This window comes from Megalobrama amblycephala, linkage group LG14 (genome assembly GCF_018812025.1).
Source record: "Megalobrama amblycephala isolate DHTTF-2021 linkage group LG14, ASM1881202v1, whole genome shotgun sequence".
Classification (NCBI taxonomy): domain Eukaryota; kingdom Metazoa; phylum Chordata; class Actinopteri; order Cypriniformes; family Xenocyprididae; genus Megalobrama; species Megalobrama amblycephala.
Genome location: NC_063057.1, coordinates 20,315,036 through 20,327,909, shown reverse-complemented (window position 1 = coordinate 20,327,909; position 12,874 = coordinate 20,315,036). Strand labels below are relative to the sequence as shown.

At 36.4% G+C, this 12,874-nt stretch overlaps 1 protein-coding gene across 1 annotated transcript in view; it reads right to left on the bottom strand.

Moving 5' to 3' along the window:
- Positions 1-12,874, bottom strand: part of LOC125245225 (thyrotropin-releasing hormone-degrading ectoenzyme-like) — a 173,209-nt gene that overhangs the window by 27,479 nt on the left and 132,856 nt on the right. Inside the window, 3 exon segments of the mRNA XM_048155752.1 lie at positions 6,721-6,776; positions 6,940-7,073; positions 8,471-8,559. Coding sequence (XP_048011709.1) covers positions 6,721-6,776; positions 6,940-7,073; positions 8,471-8,559 — 279 coding nt within the window.

Below are 12,874 nucleotides of genomic sequence, written 5' to 3'. Positions count from 1 at the left end.
GATGGCCAGTGGATGGCACAAATCATATCTCGTTTGGTCACATTGACCTCTAGAAAGTGACACCGGTTAAACAGCGGTAATTAATGAACACACAGTCTGTAACTGTTGCTCATTATAAATAAATAACTATGAATTTTTATGTAATAGCCTTATATTTTAATGTTCATTCAAAGTTAGACTATTAAAGTTAATGTTTCTATTATATATACATATTTTTTCTTTCTTAAAAATGTGGTCATTCTTTAGAGGGAAAATAAGTATTATGGGTATCATTTATATTTAGAGACACTTCCATTATTACCCCATGAAAAACAGCAGCAACTGGAGGCCATTCAGTTTCTCCATTTTATAAAACTTTCCTTTCTTTCTTGTATTTCTGAATTATTCAGCTTTCTGATCGAAGGTCGGAGGGAAAATGTTCATTAAATATGAACGCAACATTACCATAAAAGTGTCATGAGGCATTGAAGTTTCCCTGCTGTTAGTGAGCACAGTAATGAAGGAGCTGATCACTATCACGCTTCAGGAATGTGCCAATACGCACATACAACCTCAGGGAAACATGTTACATTGCATGAAGGCCATTTATCAATCGATAATAGCACTCCAAAAGAACAGCAAGGAGAGTGTGTGGCTCTTTAAAATTGCCTGACATCATTAATTTATTTTTAAAGAGAGCTGGTGATGTCTGGCAAGCATGATCGTCTGCGACCTTTGGAGAATTGAAAGAAACTCTAAAATTCAAGCAGATTTTTAATTAACGAGTATATAAAGAGTAACATAACAGACTCCTAAATAAATCATTGACTTCTAAATTGGCCTGTAATTGTTGCTCATTTAGACGAAGCTTGAGCAGAGCATTTCAAGCAGGCCTATTAAGAAGCTCCATCACTGAGAGTCAAATGAAAGCTCGCTCTGTGCACAAAAAAATATTGTGTCAAAGGAAAAGAATACGGAAAAGTAACCAAAATATTCTCCTGGCACGGTTCTTGAATTCTTTTTGCATAAGATGTGTTGTATGACAGAATTGTGGACAGGCGTTGACATGTTTGTCACAAACAAAACAACCTTCTGTCTTTATGGCAAAAAGATGTCGGGTTAGGAACAGATCAGCATTTTTATGGAAGTTCAAAACGCTGTGTCAAGACAAGTAGCTGGTGATCACAGTAATGACTGCGAGCTGTTAACAGCAACTGTTAATTTCTTAAAAATATCTAGTTAAAGGCAAATACCCAAAATAAACTGTTGTTTTAACACCACGTGTTGCAAAAAAAAAAAAAAAAAAGAAAAAGAAAAAAAGAATGTATTTTGATGTGAATTTTATGTTCACATTATATTTATCATATTATATTATATTATAAAACAGTTCCTGTCCTTGATTCTGGTCACCAAACGGTTCTGTCTATCACTACACAACATCCTTAGCAACCACTCTTAGCAACGTAAACTGTTTGTTATCAATTGATATTGTTCATTGAATCTTACTGTATTATGCAGAAGAATATTGCGAGAAAGAGATCGAGAGAGCGAGTTTATAACCTGCATTCAGATTTAGCATTTTCCTTCGGGTCAGTCCTATGTGCATAATAAAAAATCTGTTTAAATGTCCGTTGCAATATCTTGTCTTTTTAACAGTTAAGGGGTTTTCCCGTGACTGACAGCTCTAGTCAAAGCATTTGTCAGTTGTGTCTTGTTCCGTGTTTACAACAATTCAGTCTTTTCAATCTAAAAAGCCCTGAGTCTTTGCCGCCATCTAATGTCGTAATTATTGTAACTTCTGTTGCTAGGGGGTGGGATGGTTCAGATTTCTCACGGTTCGGTTTGTATCACAGTTTTAGTGTCACGGTTTTGGTACAGTTCGGTATGTGCTATGTTCAGTAAAAAATAGGACAATTGTCAAATAAAGATAAACAAAATAAAACAAATAATCTAACTACATGAAACAGCACAAATAAATACATGAGAGCTAAGATACAAATAAAATAAACAATGCTTTACAGGTTTTTCAGGTCTCTAACAGTAGTTTTCAGGTACAGAAATTGAATAAAGTAATCAAATATAAAATAACACTGCATATAAACTTCTTTGAATAGTTAAATAAAGATGAAACATTATTGAAGTTACAAAAGCTATTCAGTCAAGAGTGATTTCTTCGTGCTTTGTCATTCGAATAACATTAAAACACATAGAGCAGGAATATTAGACTGCCATCCCTTTAAGATATAATTCAAAGATCCAGTACACTGGCTCGTTTTTCTCCTAAGACATAACCTACTATGTTTGTTAGGATACTCGCTAAGATGGGCATGTTGACATAATTTTTGTGTGAATTTGTCCATTTAGGTGCAAGACTTGAAAGAGAATTTGCGCGAGAATATTTGTGCGCTGTGACGCGGCTCTCTGTGTATGCGCTTCGGATAAACGCGAGTTCTCTTTCGTGTCTTACGGATGAATGTTTAAATTAGCAAGGTTTAAATGAGTTTAGTTTAAACACAGATATCAACGTGAGATGTTCAGGTCCCACCTGTGATTGCGCGCTATCAACACCCAGTGATGACGACGACGTAAATGACGTCATTGAATATTTATTTACAACGAGTGACTGTTTTGTCCATGTTCTTTTGATCATCACTGTTGTAACGTATTGGGAAACTAGAATGCATATCCATCGATTGAAACATACATTAGCCGAATCCGTCTGTTTTGCACGTTGTTTTCAACAAACCATATACGTCGTCAGATTTGGGATGAACCGCGGTGAAAGCACGTGCCGAACCATGGGTGGAGAACCGAACGGTTTGATTTTTTACAGTGAACCGTCCCCATCCCTACTGTTCACGGTCAGGGACTATTTTTTCTGGCGGAAGGAAGATCTTTTAGTGATTTTACTTCATGAAAGTTGCATTGATACATATATTTTTGGCTTTAATATTTGTATTGTGTGGTAACCGTTTTATAAAAGCAATAAGGTACTTGAGGCTAGTGCGGTTTAAGTCAGCACAGCCTCTCGTACCTTATATTATATTATATTATATTATATTATATTATATTATATTATATTATATTATATTATATTATATTATATTATATTATATTATATTATATTATATTATTGTCAGAGTTATGTTCATTTTCATTGTGTTCTTGTTCATGTGTTTTGGTTTTGTGTTTATACTTTTTCTTGGTTTCTCATTAATTATTTATTACATTCACCTGTCGTTTAATTAGTTCCCTATATCTTTGTATAGGTACCTCCTGTTTTGTTCTTTGTTGGTGTTTTGTTAACATTACTTGTGGAAAGTGTTAATGTTTCTCTTGAGATTCTCCTAAGTATTTCTGTTGTTGGAATAAAAGATGATTAAGAATGAATTCTGGTATTCTTCCTACCACTCATGACTATTACATTACATTATATATGATTAATTTAGCCTAATTTATTTTAAACATAGGCTTATATGACCTAGATATATTTTAAATATGATCTTCAGGCTCAAACTATTCTTCACTAACACCAACTTTCTTCTTCAATTGATCCAGTAATTCATAATCACAATAAAGGCTTTGTGAGGCAGTATTGATCTGTGTGAGTGACTCCCATGAGCACAAGGGGCATTTAATTAGGTAACATCACTCAAGGCAGCGGCGCCCATTCAGTTTCCTCAGTCATATGAACACCCTTTATCATCCCAGTAATTTACCGAGAAATGAGACATTTTACACATTGTGATTAACGATGATGCTGTTTTTAATATGCAGGTTGGCATTTTCGCTTCTCGAGAACGTAAGAGCCAATAACCACCTCCACAGATCTGAGCCCTGAGGTTGAATACGACATCCTTTTAACATCCGCTCATTTTTATTAAGAGTAGCTGTAAACAAAAGAGACAAACAATATGTACAAACCAGACTAAAATCAGGAACAAAAGGATTTGCCTTCAGTCCTCTTAAGTTTCAATTATCAAGCTCTTCGGTAAACAAGGCCGAGCCGAATAAACAGGCTAAATGAACATGACGTACTACAACGCAGGAGGAAGAGGTTTCCTTTCTCGGCAATAATGTGATGCAATAAACACAAGTTTCCCTGCGGGTTTGTCGTCAGCTGACTGAATCGTTGTGGTTAGGAAACATCTGTGGTCAAAAACACAACTCTCCACATGCCTGTTAAAGCCCTGTCTAGCTCAACATGAGCCGCACAGCGCCGGCAGATGAGCCTGTCGTTTCACTATGATGAACAGCGGTGCTAATGCTAGCAGAGCATCTGGCAGTGTCCTCATTTAGTTTGGTGGAAGAATAAAAATGACTGTCCAAAATGAATGAATTGTACAATCTGTACAAAACAACAACATTCAATGTTTAAAAAAGTCCACCAGTGAAACCCAAACACTGATTTGGCTTGAGAAATGAATCAGTTGGTTTGTATCATCAAGAGTAGCTGCCAGTGAGTGAATATTTCCTTCATTAAGCAGAATTAGTGAGTCTTTGTATCAAACAGAGAGAACCCTAGGGGGAGCAGTCATTGCTAAAGGGACGAATGGCAGCTTGGCAGCCTGTGGCTTTCTATCTACCTTCACTGTTTTGTCTTTCTTCCTCTCACATTAATGGACATGTGTGAGCTTCCAGCTAATGATGAAGCTCCGAAGGATCTACACGATGAGACAGCAGTGGAAAGGCGGGTAAACAGAGGTTTTCCCTCACTTTCTTATTATCCTCTATGGCAGTAACGGCTCAGTAGTCTCACCGCAGGTCTCATCTTGATGAGCTAAAGGCTTTTACTTCAATAACCCCTTCCCAACTAAAGGAGAAAAGAAGATCAAGAGTACAGTACAGAACAAGAGCTGCATCTGTCAGCAATGAAGGTCCAGCTGACTAGATCTGACTGTTCTTTCTACTGTGATGGACGGCTTTATCAAGATCCTTTCAGGCTGACCTGAGGAAAATGGGTGTTAGCTTTGAAATTTAAGTCTTTCCAAAGGCTTGGTGCCAATTTTCTGTCTTTGCAAATGTCATATTTAATCATAATTTTAATAATAATAACATGCTTCATTTTTGAATGACAGAAAGTGGATGAATCATTATTTTCAGAACATCAATTACCCTAAAAGAGCTTTTTCATAAATGTCTGGCTAATCGTTTCTGATTGAGTAGGTTTAACTGCAGGTACGATTACGCAAAACTTAAAGGATCAGTTCACTTTAAAATGAAGATTAATGATTTACTCACCCTCAAGCCATCCTAGGTGTATATGACTTTCTTCTTTCTGATGAACACAATTGGTGTTATCCAAGCTTTATAATGGCAGTGAGCGGGATCAATGAGTATGAAGCTGAAGAAAGTGCATCCATCCATCATAAATGTGTACTCCACATGGCTCCGGGGGTTAATAAAGGCCTTCTGAAGCAAAGCGATGCATTTGCGTAAGACAAATATTACACAAATATATTAAAATAAGTTAGAAAGTAAAATATCAAGCTACTGCTAGACCGCCTTCCATATTCTACTTACGAAGAAAGTGTAAAAGTCTCAAAGTTCAAAATGCTTACGCTATGTCCTACACCTTACATATTCAAATTACAGAAAAAGTTACGTAGTATATTTATGATGGATGGATGCACTTCATACTTGTTGGTCCAGTTCACTTCCATTATAAAGCTTGGATGCGGCAGGATATTTATTAATATACCTCCGACTGTATTCATCAGAAAGAAGAAAGTCATATACACCTAGGATGGCTTGAGGGTGAGTAAAGCTTGGGGTAATTTTCATTTTAAAGTGAACTAATCCTAATGCATGCCGTAAAGATGAGTAACATATAGAGATTTTGCATACTATGCATTTCTGCAGCTGGTGAATATGAGAAGATTTGATCATGTATCATCAGATCAAATAGAATATGTCTGGAAATGCTATTTTAATCAGCTTGGAAAATGTTATATATGTGAAACCACAGTTTTAAACACAGTTTTGCAACACTTGCAACACTTCCATTCAACCTGTTAATCATGATGTAACCTTCTGAAATCCCAGGAAGATGAAGATCCATTTGCACTTTCCCCTGTTGCAACTTTCAGCCATTGCAAGCATCTTTCTGTTGATTGACATGTGAACAATCTTCCAGTATTATCAAGAGCTCTTTAGGGAAATCAGGTGAATCAGAGTGTCATTCAGAAATGAAGCCTATTGTTATCAAAAAAATGTTTTCTTTTTTTAAATACTAATTTTTATTTTGAAAGTTATTTAAATGCAGGTCTAGATTGGTGAAAGGATATAATGACATGTTTTAAACAATAATTATTGTGTTTTCATAGAATAACAAAATAAATTGGTGCTGCTAATTATGAATTTATTTAATTATATTTAGATTTAATTAATTTCACCATAGTGAAGTTCAAAAAGATGTGTTGTTTTATTTTAAAATCTTAATGTTTTTTCTTTTTTTCTTTTTTTTTTGTGCTGAAACCCAGACTCTGACTCAATAGGCCTTTATACTCCAAGAGTTTTTCCTCGCCACTGTCACTTTGTACTTTCTCACTGTAGGTGAACGACCTCCTGAAATAATGTGACAGTTACTGTGACAGTAAAAAGCAGGACACAATTAGCCGGAATCATCCAGGAGTCTCTGCAGGGGTTTGAAGGCTGTTAAATTGATCTCTAGTGCAGGAATCAGACTCTCTGAATGACTCTGCATGTTTCCAGAGGGGTCGTATAACAAACTGAACCCACCTCGCCAGGTTGAAGACGTCATCAATCAGACCGGCCCTGTTGCCCACAGAGATGATCTGCCGTGAGAGAACAGCACAGACATTTACAATGCAGCAGGAAGTGATGAGAAGAATGAGAAAAGGGAAGAATCGTGACAAAAGGGGGAAAGAAAAACTTGGAAATGCTTTGGATGAAATGGAAAGAGTCAGAACGACTGACAGAGGCGGAAGAAAGAAATACCATTGGGTTGGTCATCAGCTGTTGAATGAGAAGTCTCCAGTTGTGGAGGTCGTAGTTCACTCTGAAGTAGCCCGTTTGATTGATGTTTCCCAGCAACCACGTCTCGCCGCCCATGTGACCCACTCTGTGAGTCTCTATAAATACAGCAGAAAAAAAGAACATGAAACAGATGTTTAATGACACTTCTGACAGTCACTGCAGCTAAACTCACATGCATATAAACAGAAACACACAACGTTAAATGATGCCTAGATGCTCACAGACAGATGTGAATATATTCAGATAACAGGGTTCATAATAATAAAATAAACATACAATTATTTCATTTCTAATGAAATATAACTGAAAATTAAACCAGTCAGTATATATGGACTGATATATTCTACCTGACTGTGAACTTGCAAAGCTTTTTATGGATATCAGTGTTTAAATTTATCATCTTTGGAATGAAGTCATAAAAGCAGTCCTGCATAGAAATATACATGAAGAGACGATGCATTCAGTGTTTTGTATGACAACATCTGTAATCTAATGTGTTTGTCACGTTCTCATCCTGTAAAATTCCAGCCAGACCTTGTGCTTTTTCATGGGTAACAAATGCACTGGTTAAGTGTTTTCGAGCGCTCATGGACTCAATGGATTTGCAGTGTATCGTGATCCAGGAAGCATCCAACCGTCAGCGGACAGATTGTAAGAGTCATCCGTTGAGTTAATGCATATAAATGGGGTCTTAATGTTACAGTCTGTGTTTCCTTCAAGAGTCATTGTCTCCGGCTCTGTGTAAACTGCATTGTAGTCCTGATGAGGGCTGTATTTCAGGGAAGGTGAGCAGAAAATGGAGGCTGTTAAATGGCCTCATAATCAGGGGAACTCTGAGCTCTGAGCCAAACGGATCACTCGCAGAGAAAATTCAATTCTGGGTCTTGGAATTTGACTCGCTGTGGCTCCTTCCAAAGAAAATCTGCCTGGTTCTCCCAAAGGAGAAGATTGGAATGGAATAGAATTGAATATAATGATGGTAGACGTGTGGCTGCTGCAACAGTGTGGGAATCACTGAAGAATAGCATTGAGGAGTTTAGTATAAAGGAATTTACATAAAGGCAGGTCTTGAGAGCTGAAGTAGTCAAATTTAACCCCTAAGGGGTTAATAATGTAATTCAGTTCATTTTTTGGTAAGTCAAAAGTGAACTGTCCTGACATCATAATGAAGGAAAATCCTCATTATAATAATAAAATTCTTTAAAATAAAATCTAGTTTGGCTTAATCTTTTATTGCTGTTTTAATGACGACAATGATGATGATGATAATAATAAATAATAATATGAATTCTCAAAAACATTTAAAATTAATAAATCATGACATCTGTGAAAATACATTTTACCTTGAATGTACTTTAAAACATTTTTGAAAATAATGTAATCAAGTAATCAAGGTTTAAGGAAAATATGTTATACCACATGACATTTTTAGAGTCAAATTGTGGACTGTCTGTGTCCATATGCTAATAAAAGCACTGTGATTAACTGGTACCTGTTTTATTGGAGACCCATATGATGGTGTCTGTTGATATGTGACTGGAGTTTCCCACTGCAAGCGTCAGCGGTATTTGCCACTGAAAGCTGAAATGAGACAAAGAGAAATAACAGATGAAACGCTTCTGTTTGATCTCAGGGGTTTAAATGTCACTGCCACAGATACATACTGTATGACATGCATAATGTGACACATATGGACGCCCACGACTTAATGGGATTGTGGGATACGAGCGATATCCTCTCTGTCTCAGCACCAGCAGGCAAAATCAGGAGTATCAGATGATTGTGAAGCTCAAAGAAAGCCCAGCAGTGTCAAAGCTCAAAGAAATCAGCTTTCATTCTATCCCAGAGTGCTTTGCTCTCTCTCTATTTCTCTCTTGTCACACACACACAGCTGTGTATCACTCGTCACCCGATCGCTGTCATGTTCTGTGTCGCCACCTCATTTTGATGTCGAATCATCTGTGAGTTTGTGCTTTCATGTGCTTTTGAGTGTGTGTATGAACATCTCTAGGTATGAAAGCACATCCAGTCAAACCCTGTCTGACAGCTGTCACACTGGATGGCCGCCCCTCTTTCAGCCTGTCAAAATGGCTGACACACAGGTGGACGAGGTCTGCTGTCTGCCGGCGTAAATTACCCCAGACAACAAGAACGCAGCAGAGCTGACCGAAAGCAATAAATACTTATGAAGTCTAATGTAAGAATGAATTTGAACACGCTCCAAACAAAGTATTTGAACTTAAACAATTTTCCACTTCCTCAGCAAAGCCATTCTATTGGCTGAGAGAACTTTTTATAGGCACTCTGGGAAATTCAGCTGATCCTTGACACGATCATGGGCAGCAACAGTCAATTCTGTGCTATAGGTTTAATGTTATATTGCTATTTATAATTAAATAAATAAATATATTTATATTTATTATATTGCTGTTTTCAAATTTTATAGATTTATGTGAAAAAATTATCAAATATACTTGGACATGAAAGTCTTGTTAATGATCTTCAGATTTGCTCAAAGTAATTAAATGAAGAGCTTGTTAATTGCAGAAGAATATTTAAAAACACCATCCCTTCCTTTGGTTAGCATGTTTTTAGCATGGTTAGCATCTATCTTAACATGCTGCTAACTTCTTAAGAAAAGCTCTTTTCATTAGCTAGAACAACAGATCATGGTAACTTGTCTTTTATCTTGAGGCAACATGCTAAAAAACACTCAGAACACCCTGACAACCATATAGCAACATCCTGGCAACCGTCACAGCAGCCTAGCATTGTGGCAGTGAACTTTACACAGGCACGCACCACATATTCTTCATAAATGGCAACATTTAGTCATCTAATATGAGAATGATGTCATTCTTGGCTGTGGGGAAATGGTTTGATCATTAAGGATTTGTGTTAGGAAAACCGACAGGAATGGACAAAATTCTTTCAGGATGCTGATGACTCACCTCCATTCATTCAGTAAGACGATTTATGTTATTTAATGTGTCTGAATTATGTCTGAATAAGCCTCAATGAATATTCTGTGAAAAGACTGACTGAAACCTGTTATAAAATAATATGGTAACACTTTCCTTAAAGCCTTTGTGTTTAATGCACGGAGTTCATCAAAAATATCTTAATTTGTGTTCCGAAGATGAACGAAGGTCTTACGGGTTTGGAACGACATGAGGGTGAGTAATCAACAAAGGAATTTCCATTTTTGGATGAACAAACCCTTTAAGGGCAGCAGAAACAGCAGACACTGGAGATGCTGGGATGAAAGTTTATATCACAGAGAATATAACTGTAGCACATTATGCATAAGATGAAGCAATATGAAGCCTGCTGGGAAACAGTATTTAGACTATAGAGAGAGATTCTGTGGTAGATGAGAGCTGATAACAATACTTATGAATTCCAGTGATAATAGAAGCATCTGTGTATGCTCAAATGAAATCACACACTGATACATTTACATAAAACTGTGTTCATCAGTGGGATTGAACAAGAGAAGAAAGCAAAAGAAAATTAAAGTTCTCCACAGGCTGGTAATTTGGTGACTCATGTTTATGTTCATTTATGGAAGCGTCTGTTATCATCATCGTTATTTACATTCCTCAGGAAGTTTGTGTTATGGCCCAGAGCTTTAGCTAAAGCACAAATGAAGAGTTCAAACTTTGCAGAAGATGGATAAAGTGTGTGTGAGATGAGAAATGTGGGCATCATATAATGTTTATGGAACAAACTCATGTTTTTGTTACCTGCAGTTGTAGATATTATTCACTTGCTCTTAATAGACTATAATATAAATGAAAGCAACAAGCCACAAGAGTCATTAAATGCATTATAGTTATTTTACCATGGTCAAAAAAGTTATGCACATTAAAAAACAAAAACAATTTCAATAAATAAAAATTACTTTAAAAAGTGCTAAAAATGTCAGGTTTATGTTCTAATTTGACATTCTGTTCTGATTCCTTTAGTTCCTGTTTCTCTGCTCTGCTTAGTTTTAGTTTCCTAATGCTGCGTTCCAGATGAGGTTGGACGTGGAAATATTCTAAACGAAACGTCCCACTTCAAACCTCGGTGAGTTCCAGGCAACGAGACGTCACGTTTACATGTTGACCGCATGATGTCAACATGACACAATGAGAGCATATTATGTTTTTGTGTCAATTATGGCAAAAAAACACATTACATAGCATAAAACAACTGTCAAAAAGCAAAAACTAAGGTATTTTTAGTACATAAACTTATTGATTTAAAGTTTGTTTTTACGTTTATGCTCTTTGGAAGCAGGACTTACTGACATCTTGGAAGTGACATCAAATGACACTGGTTGGAGTTGATTAATGTACCCTGAGTTCACAGATTGAATGTTCAGTGACTTTCAGTGACTTCCATACGTTATTTCCAAGAATCACCCTGTCTGTGAAACCAGGCCTCAATTTTGCAACTTTTTGTCTTCATCATGTGCTTACTTCAACCACTGTTTCCAATAAAGGAATAAATCTGATATAAATAACTAATAATTATAAAAAAAGTACAATCTAATAATTAGTAAGAGACACTTTATGAAGAAAATGTGCAGTGCTTGTCTGTATAAACCTCACAAATAGTTGATAGGGATTTCTTCCCTTACCAGAGCAGTTTTTTTTTTCTTTTTTTCCATTAATATAAATTTCTAGAGATTAAAAATTTAGGCAATTTATAATTTGCAGTAAATGACTGAGAAATGCTTGAGCCTTCAACACTATATCACCAATGTAAAACAGTAACAGCTGTGGTCTGGATGTGCCTACATTTAAAATTCACAGTGATTAACCACCATCCTCTTTCTCTTTCTCTGCTCATGGGTTGTGAGGTTGGGAGGCTCTATTCAGGGACCGCTTTCTTTTGCAGTCTATAATTAGTCACTGGGGGTTTTTGTGGCTCAACATGTGTGATACTGTAAAACTGCAAAACATATTTATCCAACACCAGCCGCACTGAAGAGAAGAAAAAAAAATACAAGTGTTTTCATTTGAAAGCTTCCATGGATGTCCACACTGCCTGGAGTTTGTGTTGAGCTTGAGCTGTTGTGTTCATTTATGTTTTGTAGACTTTGTAGATCTAGCGGCGGTTTGAAACCACTGAGACCATGAGGAACTGGACAAAAGAAGATGAGAATGTTTTGGGTTAGAGAACAAAGACTCGGATGTGTTGGATACTGAGGAAAACTATTTACCCCGCAGAGAGCAACATGCAGCTAAACATCTGCTGACGTTTGAGATGGATTTCTGGAAGACCAGGGATTCATTCAGTTGGAGAACATGGAGGTGGTGAAGCCTAATAATTCACCCGAACAGACATATTTACACCTGCTAATACCATTAAGTGATCCTGTCACAAGAGGTCATATCTGAACACAGGTAAACAGGATATGATCACACATTGCATTTGTAGCATAAACGCTAATGTGTCTTGATGCAGTGTGAATATTTTGAAGAATCATCTTCTCGCTGAGCACTTAAAAGTGTCAAATCAAGGCTTTTAAACTTTAAAATCAGACATCCAACAAACTAATTGGAAAAGCACACAAATTATACATGTATATAATGTTTGGTATGAGTTACATCAACATTCAGTGACACATTAATGTATTAAGAGATATATAATCCACAAAACCAAAGACTAATAAATAAATAAATATGATGCAAGTTATTTTGTGCGGATATATTTTTTATTAGATTTAGCATTTGTATTGGTAAATTATTTAAAGACATTTTAACATCATTTAAAATAATTTTAATAGCTAAGTATCTCCCCTATCAAATCATCATTTCTTCATGACAACTCTCGGAGTGTTTGGCATGGTAATGGATATGACAACGTTCATGTGTTTGGTCTTGGCGGAATAGATCTGCTGCGC